Source organism: Ovis aries, chromosome 3 (genome assembly GCF_016772045.2).
Source record: "Ovis aries strain OAR_USU_Benz2616 breed Rambouillet chromosome 3, ARS-UI_Ramb_v3.0, whole genome shotgun sequence".
NCBI lineage: Eukaryota > Metazoa > Chordata > Mammalia > Artiodactyla > Bovidae > Ovis > Ovis aries.
The window spans coordinates 25,844,136-25,856,908 of record NC_056056.1 but is presented as its reverse complement, the minus strand read 5'-3'; the positions used below and the strand labels follow the sequence as shown (position 1 = coordinate 25,856,908).

Sequence of the window (12,773 nt, the reverse complement as noted above, 5' to 3'; positions counted from 1 at the left end):
ACCAACTCCTGGAGTTTACTCAGACTCGTGTCCATTGAGTCGGTGATGCCATCCAGCCATCTCATCCTCTGTCGTCCCCTTCTCCTGCCTTCAGTCTTTTCCAGCATCAGGGTCTTTTCCAATGAGTCAGTTCTTCGCATCAGGCACCCAAAGTATTGGAGTTTGAGCTTCAGCATCAGTCCTTCCAGTGAATATTCAGGACTGATTTCCTTTAGGATGGACTGGATCTTCTTGCACTCCACGGGATTCTCAAGAGTCCTTCAACACCACAGTTCAAAAGCATCAATTCTTCGGTGCTCAGCTTTCTGTATAGTGCAGCTCTCACATCCATACATGACCACTGGAAAAACCAGAGCCTTGACTGGACAGACCTTTGTTGGCAAAGAAATGTCTCTGCTCTTAAATATGCTGTCTAGGTTGGTCATAACTTTCCTTCCAAAGAGTAAGTGTCTTTTAGTTTCATGGCTGCAGTCACCATCTGCAGTGATTTTGGAGCCCCCCCACCCCAAAATAAAGTCTTTCACTGTTTTAATTGCTTGCCCATCTGATTGCCATGAAGTGATGGGACCAGATGCCATGATCTTAGTTTTCTGAATGTTGAGTTTTAAGTTTGTTTCTTCTTGCCAACTTTTTCACTCTCCTCTTTCACTTTCATCAAGAGGCTCTTTAGTTCTTCTTCACTTTCTTCCATAAGGGTGATGTCACCTGCATATCTGAGGTTATTGCTGTTTCTCCTGGCAGTCTTAATTCCCTCTTGTGCTTCAGCCAGCCCAGTGTTTTTCATGATGTACTCTGCATATAAGTTAAATAAGCACGGTGACAATATACAGCCTTGACATACTCCTTTCCTGATTTGGAACCAGTTTGTTGTTCCATGTCCAGTTCTAACCATTGCTTCCTGACCTGCATACAGATTTCTCAGGAGACAGATCAGATGGTCTGGTATTCCCATCACTTAAAAAATTTTCCACAGTTTGTTGAGATCCACACAGTCAAAGGCTTTGGCATAGTCAATAAAGCAGAAGTAGACGTTTTTCTGGAACTCTTACTTTTTCGATGATCCAGTGGATGTTGGCAATTTGATCTCTGGTTCCTCTGCCTTTTCTAAAACCAACTTGAACATCTGGAAGTTTATGGTTCACATATTGCCAAATCCTGGCTTGGAGAATTTTGAGCATTACTTTACTAGCGTGTGAGATGAGTACAACTGTGTGGTAGTTTGAGCATTCTTTGGGATTGGAATGAAAACTGACCTTTTCCAGTCCTGTGGCCACTGCTGAGATTTCCACAGTTGCTAGCATATTGAGTGAAGCACTTTCACAGCATCATCTTTTACGATTTAAAATAGCTCAACTGGAATTCCATCACCTCCACTAGCTTTGTTCATAGTGATGTTTCCTAAGGCCCACTTGACGCATTCCAGGATGTCTAGCTCTAGGTGAGTGATCACACCATTGTGATTATCTGGGTCACGAAGATCTTTTTTGTACAGTTCTTCTGTGTATTCTTGCCACCCCTTCTTAATATCCTCTGCTTCTGTTAGGTCCATACCATTTCTGTCCTTTTATCAAGCCCATCTTTGCATGAAATGTTCCCTTGGTATCTCTAATTTTCTTGAAGAGATCTCTAGTCTTTCCCATTCTGTTGTTTTCCTCTATTTCTTTGCACTGATCGCTGAGGAAGGTTTTCTTATCTCTTCTTGCTATTCTTTGGAAATCTGCATTCAGATGCTTATATCTTTCCTTTTCTCCTTTGCCTTTCCCTTCTCTTCTAGTGCTAGGCAAAAGCGAAAGTGAAAGTCACTGGTCTTGTCAGACTCTTTGAGACTACATGGACTATACAGTCCATTACAAATACGCTTCTTTGGGGGAAATAATTAGTACTAGTTTTATGTGATTCAATATTACTTTATAATGTATAAAAATTGGATGATTGCTCTGGAGTAAGTTCAGAAGGCATTATTCCATCTCATCAGTAGATCCACAGTTTCACAAATAAAACTGTTTACCTTTTGTGAAATTAGGGGTTAAAATCCTTAGGTAGAAAAGAAAGAAAGAAAGTGAAGTGGCTCAGTCGTGTCCGACTCTTTGCGACGCCATGGACTGTGGCCTACCAGGCTCCTCCATCCATGGGATTCTCCAGGCAAGAATACTGGAGTGGGTTGCCTTTTCCTTCTCCAGGGGAAAATACTTAGATAGGTCCGTATCAATAAAAACCTCCATCATGAATCCCTCTGACGTAAAATCAGCTAGTGTTGCATATGTAGATTTTTTAAAATAAGAATTTATTATCTACTTCTGTAGTGAGAAGTCTGACATGTCTGCCTGGGCTAAAATCACGAGAGCAGGAGGGATATGTTCCTTTCCAGAGGTTCTTGAGTATGTGTGTCCTTACCTTCCACCTTCTCATGACCACTCACATTGTTTGGCTCATGGCCCCCTCCCTCCACACAGATGATAATTTTACTTCTTCTTAAAGTGAAAATGAATGGATATAGTTCTAAAATTTAAGCTTTGTCTGATTTTGTTAAGTTTTTTTTAATATATATATATGGAACAGTTGTATGGGTGCTTTACATGATTTTCTTCATTGTCACTGTAATATTTGTTTAGACCTGATGGCTAAAAGAAAGGAAGAAAATTTTTTCTCTCCTGAAAATGCCAAAAGACCAAGACAAGAAGAATTGGACGATTTTGATAAAGATGAATGTGACGAAGATGAATGTACAGTTTCTTTCACTAATGGTACCTCTACTTTGGTGAGTGCAAAATTATAAAATTAATAACTTTTGATTGTCCTGTTTCTCCTGTCTGTTTTGTATATCGTATTCTTAATTCAGTATCCAAAGCTGGGTCACTAGCTGCAGAGGAAAAATAACATGAATTTTTAAAAGTGAGGTAAAAATCACCTAATTTTGAAGTTCATGTTAATTTTTAGAAAAAATTAGTAGAGAAAACAATAAAACAAAGAGGTAGTTCTTTGGAAAGATCAGTAAAACTTACAAACCTCTACTAAGATTAACGAAAGGGAAAAATGAGAGAAAACACAAACTACCAGTATCAGGAATGAAACAGTGGATTTGACCATAGACTCTGCAAACAGCAAAAGGACAATAAGGAGACTTCCCAGTGGTTAGGAATCTGCTTGCCGATGCTGAGGACGTGAGTTGGATCCACAGGTGGCGAGGTGGCTCAGCTTGTGTGCCACAGGTACTGAAACCTGCGCTCTCTATAGAGCCTGTGCTCCACGAGAAGCCGTCTCGGAGAGAAGCCCTCACACCGGAACTAGAGAGTAGCCCCCGCTCACTGCAGCTAAATAAAAGTCTGCTACAGCAATGTGCCCGAAAGTACATTTTAAAAGAAAGGACGATAAGGGAATATTGTTAACAATTCTGCACACATAGATTAGCAGTTTAGAGTGGACCAGTTCGTATAACTATCAAGGAAATTTAATTCATCCTTTAAAAACTCCTAAAAAAGGTCTCTTCAGTTTCAGTTGGTTTGACTGAAGAATTGTACCAAATGTTTGGGTTTCATGTTCAAATTAGCATTCAGCAGAGAATTCTTAGACTTGACACCAAACATACAAACCATAAAATGAAAAACTGATAAATTAGACCTCATCAAAATTAAAAACTTTTCTTCGGCAAAGACCTTTTTATGAGGATGGAAAGTCATGCTAGCAGAATATTTGCTAATCACATATCCAACAAAGTACAAATATCTTGTTTGTATAAAGAATTCTCAAAATTCAACAATTAAAAGCAAAGAATACAATTTGAAAATGCACAGAAGGCATAAAGAGACATCTCACTGACATGATGTTCAGAATAACCTGTCGTGAAAGTGAAGTCACTCAGTCGTGTCCGACTCTTTGTGACCCCGTGGACTGTAGCCCACCAGGCTCCTCTGTCCATGGGATTCTCCAGGCAAGAATACTGGAGTGGGTCACCATTTCCTTCTCCAGGGGATCTTCCCGACCCAGGGATCGAACCCAGGTCTTCCGCATTGCAGGCAGACGCTTTAACCCCTGAGCCACCAGGGAAGCCCTGTCACGAGGGAAATGCAAATTAAGACTGTGGTGAAATACCACTGCACACCCATCAGAATGGCTATTTTATTTTTTTCTCCTAAATGACAATACCATATGCTGGCAAGGATGCAAAGAAAGTGGATCATTCATATATTGGTGGGAATGTAAAATGGTACAGTCACTCTGGAAAATAGTTTGGCAGTTTCTGTAAGAAATTTAGCATGCAACCATCTTTAGCATATAACCCAGTATCTGTCACAGAGAAAGGGTCTTCCCTGGTAGCTCAACTGGTTAAGAATCTGCCTGCAGTGCAGGAGACCCTTGTTCTATTCCTGGGTCAGGAAGATCCCCTGAAGAAGGGATGGGTTACCCACTCCAGTATTCTTGGGCTTCCCCAGTGACTCAGACAGTAAAGAATCTGTCTGCAATGTGAGAGACCTGGGTTCGATCCCTGAGTTGTGAAGATCCCGTGGAGGAGGGCATGGCAACCCACTCCAGTATTCTTGCCTGGAGAATTCCCAGGGACAGAGGAGCCTGGCGGGCTACAGTGCATGGCTTCGCAAAGAGTCAGACACAACGGAGTGACTAAGCATAGCACAGCATCACAGAGAAAAGATTTATCTTCCCACAAAAATCTGTACTTGAGTGTTCATAGAAGCTTTATTTGTAATACTCAAAAACTGACAATCCAGATGTCATACAGTGAGTGAGTAGTTAAACCTGCTATAGGACGTCTCTACCCTGAGATACTATTTAGCAGTAGAAAGCAGGGAACTGTGCACATAGACAACAAAAGACAGTTAAGCTGAGTGAAGGAAAAAGGCTTCTCGAAAGGTTACATTCTGTCTGATTCCATGTATATAACATTCTTGAAATAACAGTGTCTCAGAAATGGAGAGCAGACCAGTGGGCCAGGGTAAAGGAGGAGTGGGTGGGGAGGAATGATGGGGCTCTAGAAGGACAATGTGACAGTTACTTGTGACGGGAATATTTTGTGCGTCACTATCAAAATGAGCACCCTGGTGTGGTATTGTACCATAGTTTTCAAGATTTTACCTTTGGCAGAACCTGGGTAAAGGAGTCACATGATTTCTCTGTATTATTTTTTATAACTACTTCTAAGTCTTCAATTAGATCAAAATAAACTGAAGACTTTTAAAAAGTCTTCAACCACGATTTCTATAGAATTCTGCTTGTTTTTTTTACTACGTTATGTCCGACTCTTTTGTGACCTCATGGCCTGTAGCCTGCCAGGCTCCTCTGTCCATGGGATTTCTCAGGCAAGAACAGTGGAGTGGGTTCCCATTTCCTTCTCCAGGAGATCTTCCCAATCCAGGGATCGAATTCGTGTCTCCTGCCTTAGGAGACAGGTTCTTTACCATTGAGCCACCTGGGAAGCCACTCATAAGGATGTAAATGTTCCCTGCTTTTTAATAAGCTGCTGTTTAGTGATAGAGAGCCAGAGATTTTTATAATAAATAACTTAAAAGTTGGAGACATTAAACGTTCTTCAAAAACATTTGGAAGGTTTGGTAAAATATAAGTTGATTTATTTTCATATTTTAACTACAAAGTGTGACCACTGTGTGTTGAACTCTTGGTTAAAACATACATGAACCGTCTCTAATTTTATTATGACATATTCTCAATATGGCAGTTATAATTCTATGCTGTCTCTGCAGTGGATACATTTAGCAATGTCTGAATATAATGTTTGGTTGGGGTTGGAGGAGAGAGTGCTGCTGGCATCTGGTGGATAGTGGCTAGAGATGCTATTAAATATCCCACAATGCCGAATGAAGATAGCCTCTCTCCAACAAAAAGTGATCTGACTCAAGATGTTGGTATTGTCCATATTGAAAAAGAACCCTGTGAAATACTTGTTAGAACCTATAAGGACTTTAAAAATAGCAGTTAATCATATGAATTAATGTCATTTGTTCATTGATTAAAGACCTCTCTAGTGGCTCAGTGGTAAAGAACCCACCTACCAGTGCAGGAGATGCAGGTTCAATCCCTTGGTCAGGAAGATTTGGTGGAGAAGGAAATGGCAACCTACTCCCGTATTACTGCATGGACAGAGGACCCTGGCAGGCTACAGTTCATGGAGTGTCAAAGAGTTGGATACAATTTAGTGACTGAGTATGCATTTACTCATTGATTGAAATTAACATTTAAAATTATACTTTCTATAACTTTTTTCATTGGTAGCACTGCTGATCTTTCTCCTGCTAACAAATAGTTGGATGATTGTAGTGATTGAATTAGATTGATTGTTTTCTCTCATTTTTTAAAATTCATAGACAGCAGCAGAAGTTGGAATAATTGAGAGTATTCAGCTCAAAAACTTCATGTGTCATTCGATGCTTGGACCCTTTAAGTTTGGTTCTAATGTCAACTTTGTTGTTGGCAATAATGGAAGTAAGTGCTTTTGCCTTCCTTCTTATTTGACTTTGAGCAGTACACTGAAGTCAGAATGCTTTAACTTTTTAAAATAGGTGCCTATTAGTGCTGATACAGCTAAGTTTTAGACCTCTGGTTTATGGTCATGAATTTTTCAGTATTTGCTGCCAATCTGCTGCTGCTGCTGCTGCTGCTAAGTCGCTTCAGTCGTGTCTGACTCTGTGCGACCCCATAGACTGCTGCCAGTCTACACTTTAAGAAAATAATGAGTTAACTCTGGGTTCGTTATGCAAGAGGAATAAACCTTTCCTTCATGTTGTTTGCCACTTTATTTTTTTAATTGAAGGATAATTGCTTTAAAGGATATTGTGGTTTTCAATCAAACATCAACAAGAATCAGCCATAGGTACACCCATGTCCCCACCCCTCCCTCCCAAACCTCCCTTCCAACTCCTTCCCAATCCCACTCTTCTAGAACGCATAGTGATTTGAATCTATGTATCTTGGAATTCATACCAGAGAAGAGTGGGCAAGCTATCCTCATTGCTGTTGAGGCAGTCCTGTGTCTTGTATCTATTAAATGTTGTAACAGCATGAATGAAGTGCCATGGGAATCCGAACAAGAAAGAAATGTGAATTCTCACTCAATGTGGCCAATGAAAGCTTTCAAAAGAGATGGTATTTCTGGTGGTACTTGAATAAAAATGAAAGATCTTTTAGATCTTCTGGGGAAGAAGTAGCTGAGACATAGAGGAAGACATAGGAGTTGGAAAGATGAGTTAGGCAGCCTTCGTAGTGAACCTGCTGGGTATGTGGTGAACCATGTTGGCTGCTTGACTGAGCCAGTAGAGAGGGAGAGGAACTTGCCAGGGTCCAGGGATGGTGGTCATCCTAGAACATGAAACTAGTACAGATAGCTCCGTGGTCTGTTTAGTTGTTCTTTGTTTTCCCTCCTCTGTTAGTTCAAGAGAAAAGTTTTTTCAGAAGGAGAGAACAGACAAAGGACCAGAGCTATGGGGAGGTCAAACAGGACAAGTAGTGAAGACAGACTGGTCGGTTCTGCAGTTAGAGCTTAACATTGGTAATAGTGAAGGTATTAATCTAATGCGGGTGGTGGAAGCTGTGAATTTGGAAATGAAGGAAAAGGAGAGATTAGGATAGGAACTCGAAAGGCATCCCAGAAACTAAATTGGGTTAACTGTTGTATACTTGGTTTAATTTAGAGTATGTTGTGAAAGATGATGAGTTGATAAGAATTGATCTTTTTGGTTGATTGTGGAGTTCAGAAAATGGGTGTCATATCTGGGTAACTGTTACAGATTTTGCTATTTTAGCTTGTGATATTTTTTGTCTGTTAGGAGTAAAAAAGAATATTCTTTAAAGAGTGAGCAAATGAATAATACTCAAATTAGGAATAATAATCGTCAAAATATCGCAAAATATAAAAATATCTGTCTATATGACTGGTAGTTTTTCGCATTTAAATTCATTTATTCAGCAAATATGTGATTGCCTATTATGGGCTGATATTGGAGATAGCCACTGAGTTAAGGTAAGGTCCTGTCCCTGTGGAGCTTGCAATCAGGGTCAGAAATAGTTGGGCTTCTGAGAATTTATGGGAAAAGAAAAATCTAATTTTAATTAATTTAGGATGTAAGAAACATTAGATGAGTTAGATATATTTGGGTTAATCAGAAAGATAAGTTCATTTAATATCTGACAGGTCAGGATGATACTGTGAATTTTAGGTTGGAAAGTTTTCAACTGTTTTTTCTCCATTTCTGGGAAAAATTTGATTCCTGAAATGTACTACTGATTTTTTTTTCTCCTAATAGCAGCAGCTAAATATTTCATGATGTATACAACTTTTTGTTTGCTTTTGGCACTGGAAGAAAACTGTAATTAAAGTGTAACACTTCCTTTCAGGGATAGACTATTTCACATCTTCTCTGAGAAATATTTTTACATCAAATTATAGGAATCATACTTCTCCCTCTCTAATGCATGTGATTTCCTCAACACCTGTTCTTTAGGTGGCAAGAGTGCGGTGCTCACAGCTCTCATAGTGGGTCTTGGTGGAAAAGCTGTCACTACTAATCGAGGATCTTCTTTAAAAGGTTTTGTGAAGGATGGACAGAAGTAAGTGTTGGCTTTCTACATGTATCTTTCAGTTCTTTAATAAGAAGCAGCTTTAGATTCCCAATTCATGTAGACATTGTCATAAATGAATTGGCTTCCCAGAAGTGGCACAGAGGTGTCAGGTGTCATATCTTTTCATTCCTTTCTCTTCCCCACTGTTGCCTCTTTATCTCTCCTGACAGAACGCTTGTGTCATTTAATGCCATGCACCTCCCCCCGACACTTGTTTCTTTTACCTTTATGGAAGAATGAGCAGTGATAGATTTGTGTACTTCCATCTAAAGGAATATTTATGAACATGGGACTTTAAATTTTTTCGGCCTCATAGCATGCGGGATCTTACCCCGACCAGGGATCGAGCTGCTGCCTTCTGCAGGAAGTGCAGAGCCTTATCCACTGGACCGCCAGGACTTCTCTGGCTCTTGTCCCGAGTCCAGCTTCAGCAAGTACATGTTGATACCACGTGAGCTAGAGCAGAATTAGTAACCAGTCAAGGTGTCCCTAAACAGAATTCTGTCTCCAACTCTCTTAATTCAAAAAAGAAGCATTCCATTCGGTCTCTCATTTTGTATGCTTTACTCAGGTGGTTCACCAGTGAATTTGGTGTGAGGACTACAATCACAAGCCTCTTTGTGGTTCATCGTGACCTTTGTGAATGTTTATATAACAACCATGTGTGGCTTTGTGTTTGTGTTTCTTTCACTGAATGTTTGTCTTACATTCACCGTCACCTAACTCTATGTTAATTGCCTGGTTTGCATCATCATAGACTGGTGGCCTTTTGTCCATTAGGAGCTCTTGTCAGGCTGATCTCCTTATTCTTTGTAGTTCAGCCTCAGAAAACCCTGAAGGGATCCTCATTTCTCCTCTGAACTGGATGTCCAGACTGTCATCCCAGCTCCCACAGTGAGGCGGCACCCACTGCTTGTTTCTCCCGCACATACTCGGTGCCCAAGGACTTCTGGAACTTTGATAATTAACACCGATTGTCATTTTGTCCCCCTTGTAGCTGACTTTCCTTCTGCTCAGTGTTATATCCATTTAACTTCCCCCATTTTCCATTTGATTTCTAAAAAACAGAATGGGGATGTGATGTGAATCAGAATTGCAGGTTTCTTATGTATTTCTCAGAAATGTTAGGAATCTTACCCCTAAGCCAAGGTTCCAAGTGGACTTAGGAGGAGGGAGGAAAAGATAAACAGAAAATTATTTCCCGTGCTGTATGGCCTTGGGAAGGAACTACTTGAAAACAATTCTCCAGCATGTTTTCTGTCTCTCCCGACCTTATTTGGGCTCGAGTCTGGCAAGGTCTTCTCTCCCACAGTCTCTAAAGAAAATTATGTCTGAAGTCAAAAGTTAGCTACTTGAACACTTCAAAGTTGATGGTCTCAACTCTGTTTCAGTTCAAGTTATCCAAGTATTTACCTAGTCTACCTAGCTAGATAACCCATTGATCTTTCAAATAGAAACCTCAGGAAGAAATTTTTTATTCTGTACCATTAAGTGTTTTATGTCTCAGTTAAAGATTAAAATTTTTTTTTCCGTATGGGAAGTACCTGGACCCAGGCAGAAGCTTCTTTCCGAGATTTGTCCTTGGAATGCCATTAAAAAAAGAAAGATGGATAAAGGCTAGTTTGCACAAATCACCACCATTGAAGGACACAGCTGCCTAGTAGATAGGAACATTAAAATATTTTAAACAGAGGTAATAACAGCTAAAAGCTTTGACCTGAGCTCAGTCTGCTTTGTACTGACCTTGTCTGAAAAAGTAGCTAAAAACAGCTTTTCCAAACCCATTCCTACTCCTCTTGTCCTTGTCTTCCTCATTTAAAACGCTTGGTGGCTATAAAATTTCTCTAATTTTATAATCTCTGATTCTGTCATCACTTTTGTTTTTTTAACAGAATTAGCTCACTGAGTATTATGTTTTTGTTTTGTGTCTAAAATCTGTGTGGCTGTTCCATCTTTCCTGAGGGTGCCTGTCAGTCAGGCACAGGTTTAAGGTGGTCCTCGAGACTCCCCCTCCCCCCATCTGAAACAGCCTACTTGTGACACTTGAGCTCCAGGCTGCCTTTGTAGAGGGTTCCAACCCTATAAGATGGTTAGGAGAAGCCAGAGGACTGACTGTGCCTAGAGGCTCTTTACCTGGGGCTCCACCCTCTGATCATCCAGCGAGGCTTTGCAGTTGTAAGGATATGTCTCCTCCTCTCTGATACCAAAGTCTCAGGCCCATAGCCCTTCACATTCTTCAGCAGGTTCAGTTCACTGTTCCCTCCCTCAGCCTCCCTGATCCTAGTCCTGGGATCTAGGCACCAGGCCAGTTTTTGACATCAGCTGTAGCATTGGGGGAGTGGGTTATGGAGGGATACTACACATGCCTGATTGACTTAGTCATGTTTACAGAAGGTACTGCAGATTAGCTGGCCACCCAGAGAAGGAACAGGTGTGTCCTTATTCTGCATGGCATTTCCCTTATTCCTTGTGCCTCGTTTCCATCAATACACAATGCTACAGTCACCTCTGTACAGATAAGGATCTCCTGAAGCCGAGAAAGAAGCCACAGCCCCCTGGAGAAGGAAATGGCAACCCACTCCTGTATTCTTCCCTGGGAAATCCCACAGACAGAGGAACCTGGCAGCCTATAATCCATGGGTTGCAAAAGACTTGGACACGACTTAGTGACTAAACAACCACCGCCCTACACTCTGCACTTCAGTTGCGTTTTCCTTCGGGGACCTCCAGCACGCACTGCCCTTTTCCACTTAAGTAGCATTAGACGCCCTGCGCTCTTTCTACGTCATCTCCCTTCATGGCCCGCCTCCCTGGTGATTGTAAGCCACACTTTGCAAGTTCGTAACCTTTATATGTGCAGGTGTATAAAATAAGACATATATGTGGAGAAGCACACAAAAGTAAAAAAAAAAAACAAAACTTCAGGTTTCCCTTCTTGCCAGGACCAGAGACGTGTGCCATCTGTTGTTCTGGGTTTGAAAATGGTAGCCTGTTACATGTTTCCTCTTTCACTGTTGTTCCTTTCTTTTTCTGTTTTAAGCCACTTGCATCTTTTCTTATCATTGGGGATTTTCTGTGACTTTTCTTTATTAATTACTTTCACAGTCCCTCATTGCTGCAGCATCAAGAGGTAAATGTCTAATAAAGCTGCATTTCCCTTGTGCTCATATTTTATGGCCACACTGTGTCCCATTCTCTTCTACCCACTTTGACGTGGGCCTTCTCTCCTTCATCCCATGTGTAGGACTTGCTCAGCTAGTTTTTAATTATTTTTATCCCGAGAAAGTTGTTCGATACATAGCTATAGATTCAGTGTGTTGTGGAGGTCAGTTCGGGATCCTGTAGCCATCTTGAACCGAAACCCCTAGAAATTCTAATTTTGACAGGAACTTCAGTGACTTCTTTGTGAGAGTGACATTTGAGAAAATAACTTTTGTTTAAAGCAGCTTTATTATAGCATTTTCATAAATTTCACTTGTCAAAAGTGTATAGTTTGAGTTTTAAATATGTAAAAATCTTCATGATGATAAATAAAAAATAGCTTTTGGATCCCCCCCCAAAAAATGAAGCCACAGCCTTAGGGCAGCACTACGTATGCTCGTGTGTGTGTGTGTGTGTGTGTGTGTGTGTGTGTGTGTGCACGTGTGCTGTCATTCTGGAGGAGCTCTCCATGGTCGTTCCACTTCTCACTGAAGGGTCTCTCTAGTGACAGACACTGGGCTCTATGGCTCTTGACCCAAATTCCACACCAGCCACGTTAGTAAGTGGGGAGACAGCAGTCAGTCCCAGCACAGGTATCCTGTTTCCTTATATAGGTTTTCTGAGCAGTCGTTATGAAGGGTATTTTTTGTAAGCCTTAAATGTTTATAAATAACTTGCCTTTCTTATGAATTCATATGGTATTGGGATATCAGTGTCTGCAAAGCTCTCCCAATAGTAAAAATAGCTTTCAAATGCAAGGAGTGGCTCAGAAGGAAAATAAAGTTGGTGTTTGCAAATCAAGGGAGGTATCACTTTATTTTTAAAAATGTTTTCATGAGTTACAAATATTTTTGGCTTTATGTTGTAGGCCAGATACCCTTCCCCTATCATAGACTTTAGCTGATAGTTTTCAACCTTGACTGTTCATTAGAATCACCGCAGAGAGCTTTAAAAGCTCATTAATTAGAACTTTTCAGGAGTATGTC

The 12,773-nt window shown here is 40.6% G+C and overlaps 1 protein-coding gene across 2 annotated transcripts in view; it reads left to right on the top strand.

Moving 5' to 3' along the window:
- SMC6 (structural maintenance of chromosomes 6) overlaps positions 1-12,773 on the top strand; it is a 72,202-nt gene that overhangs the window by 9,233 nt on the left and 50,196 nt on the right. The window contains exons 2-4 of one of the 2 annotated variants that reach the window (XM_004005698.6): positions 2,613-2,758; positions 6,336-6,453; positions 8,469-8,574. In XM_004005698.6, the coding sequence (XP_004005747.2) occupies positions 2,618-2,758; positions 6,336-6,453; positions 8,469-8,574 (365 nt within the window). In that variant the 5' untranslated portion in view covers positions 2,613-2,617. The remainder of the gene's footprint in view (positions 1-2,612; positions 2,759-6,335; positions 6,454-8,468; positions 8,575-12,773) is intronic. The other variant, XM_042245804.2, reaches the window with a different exon arrangement.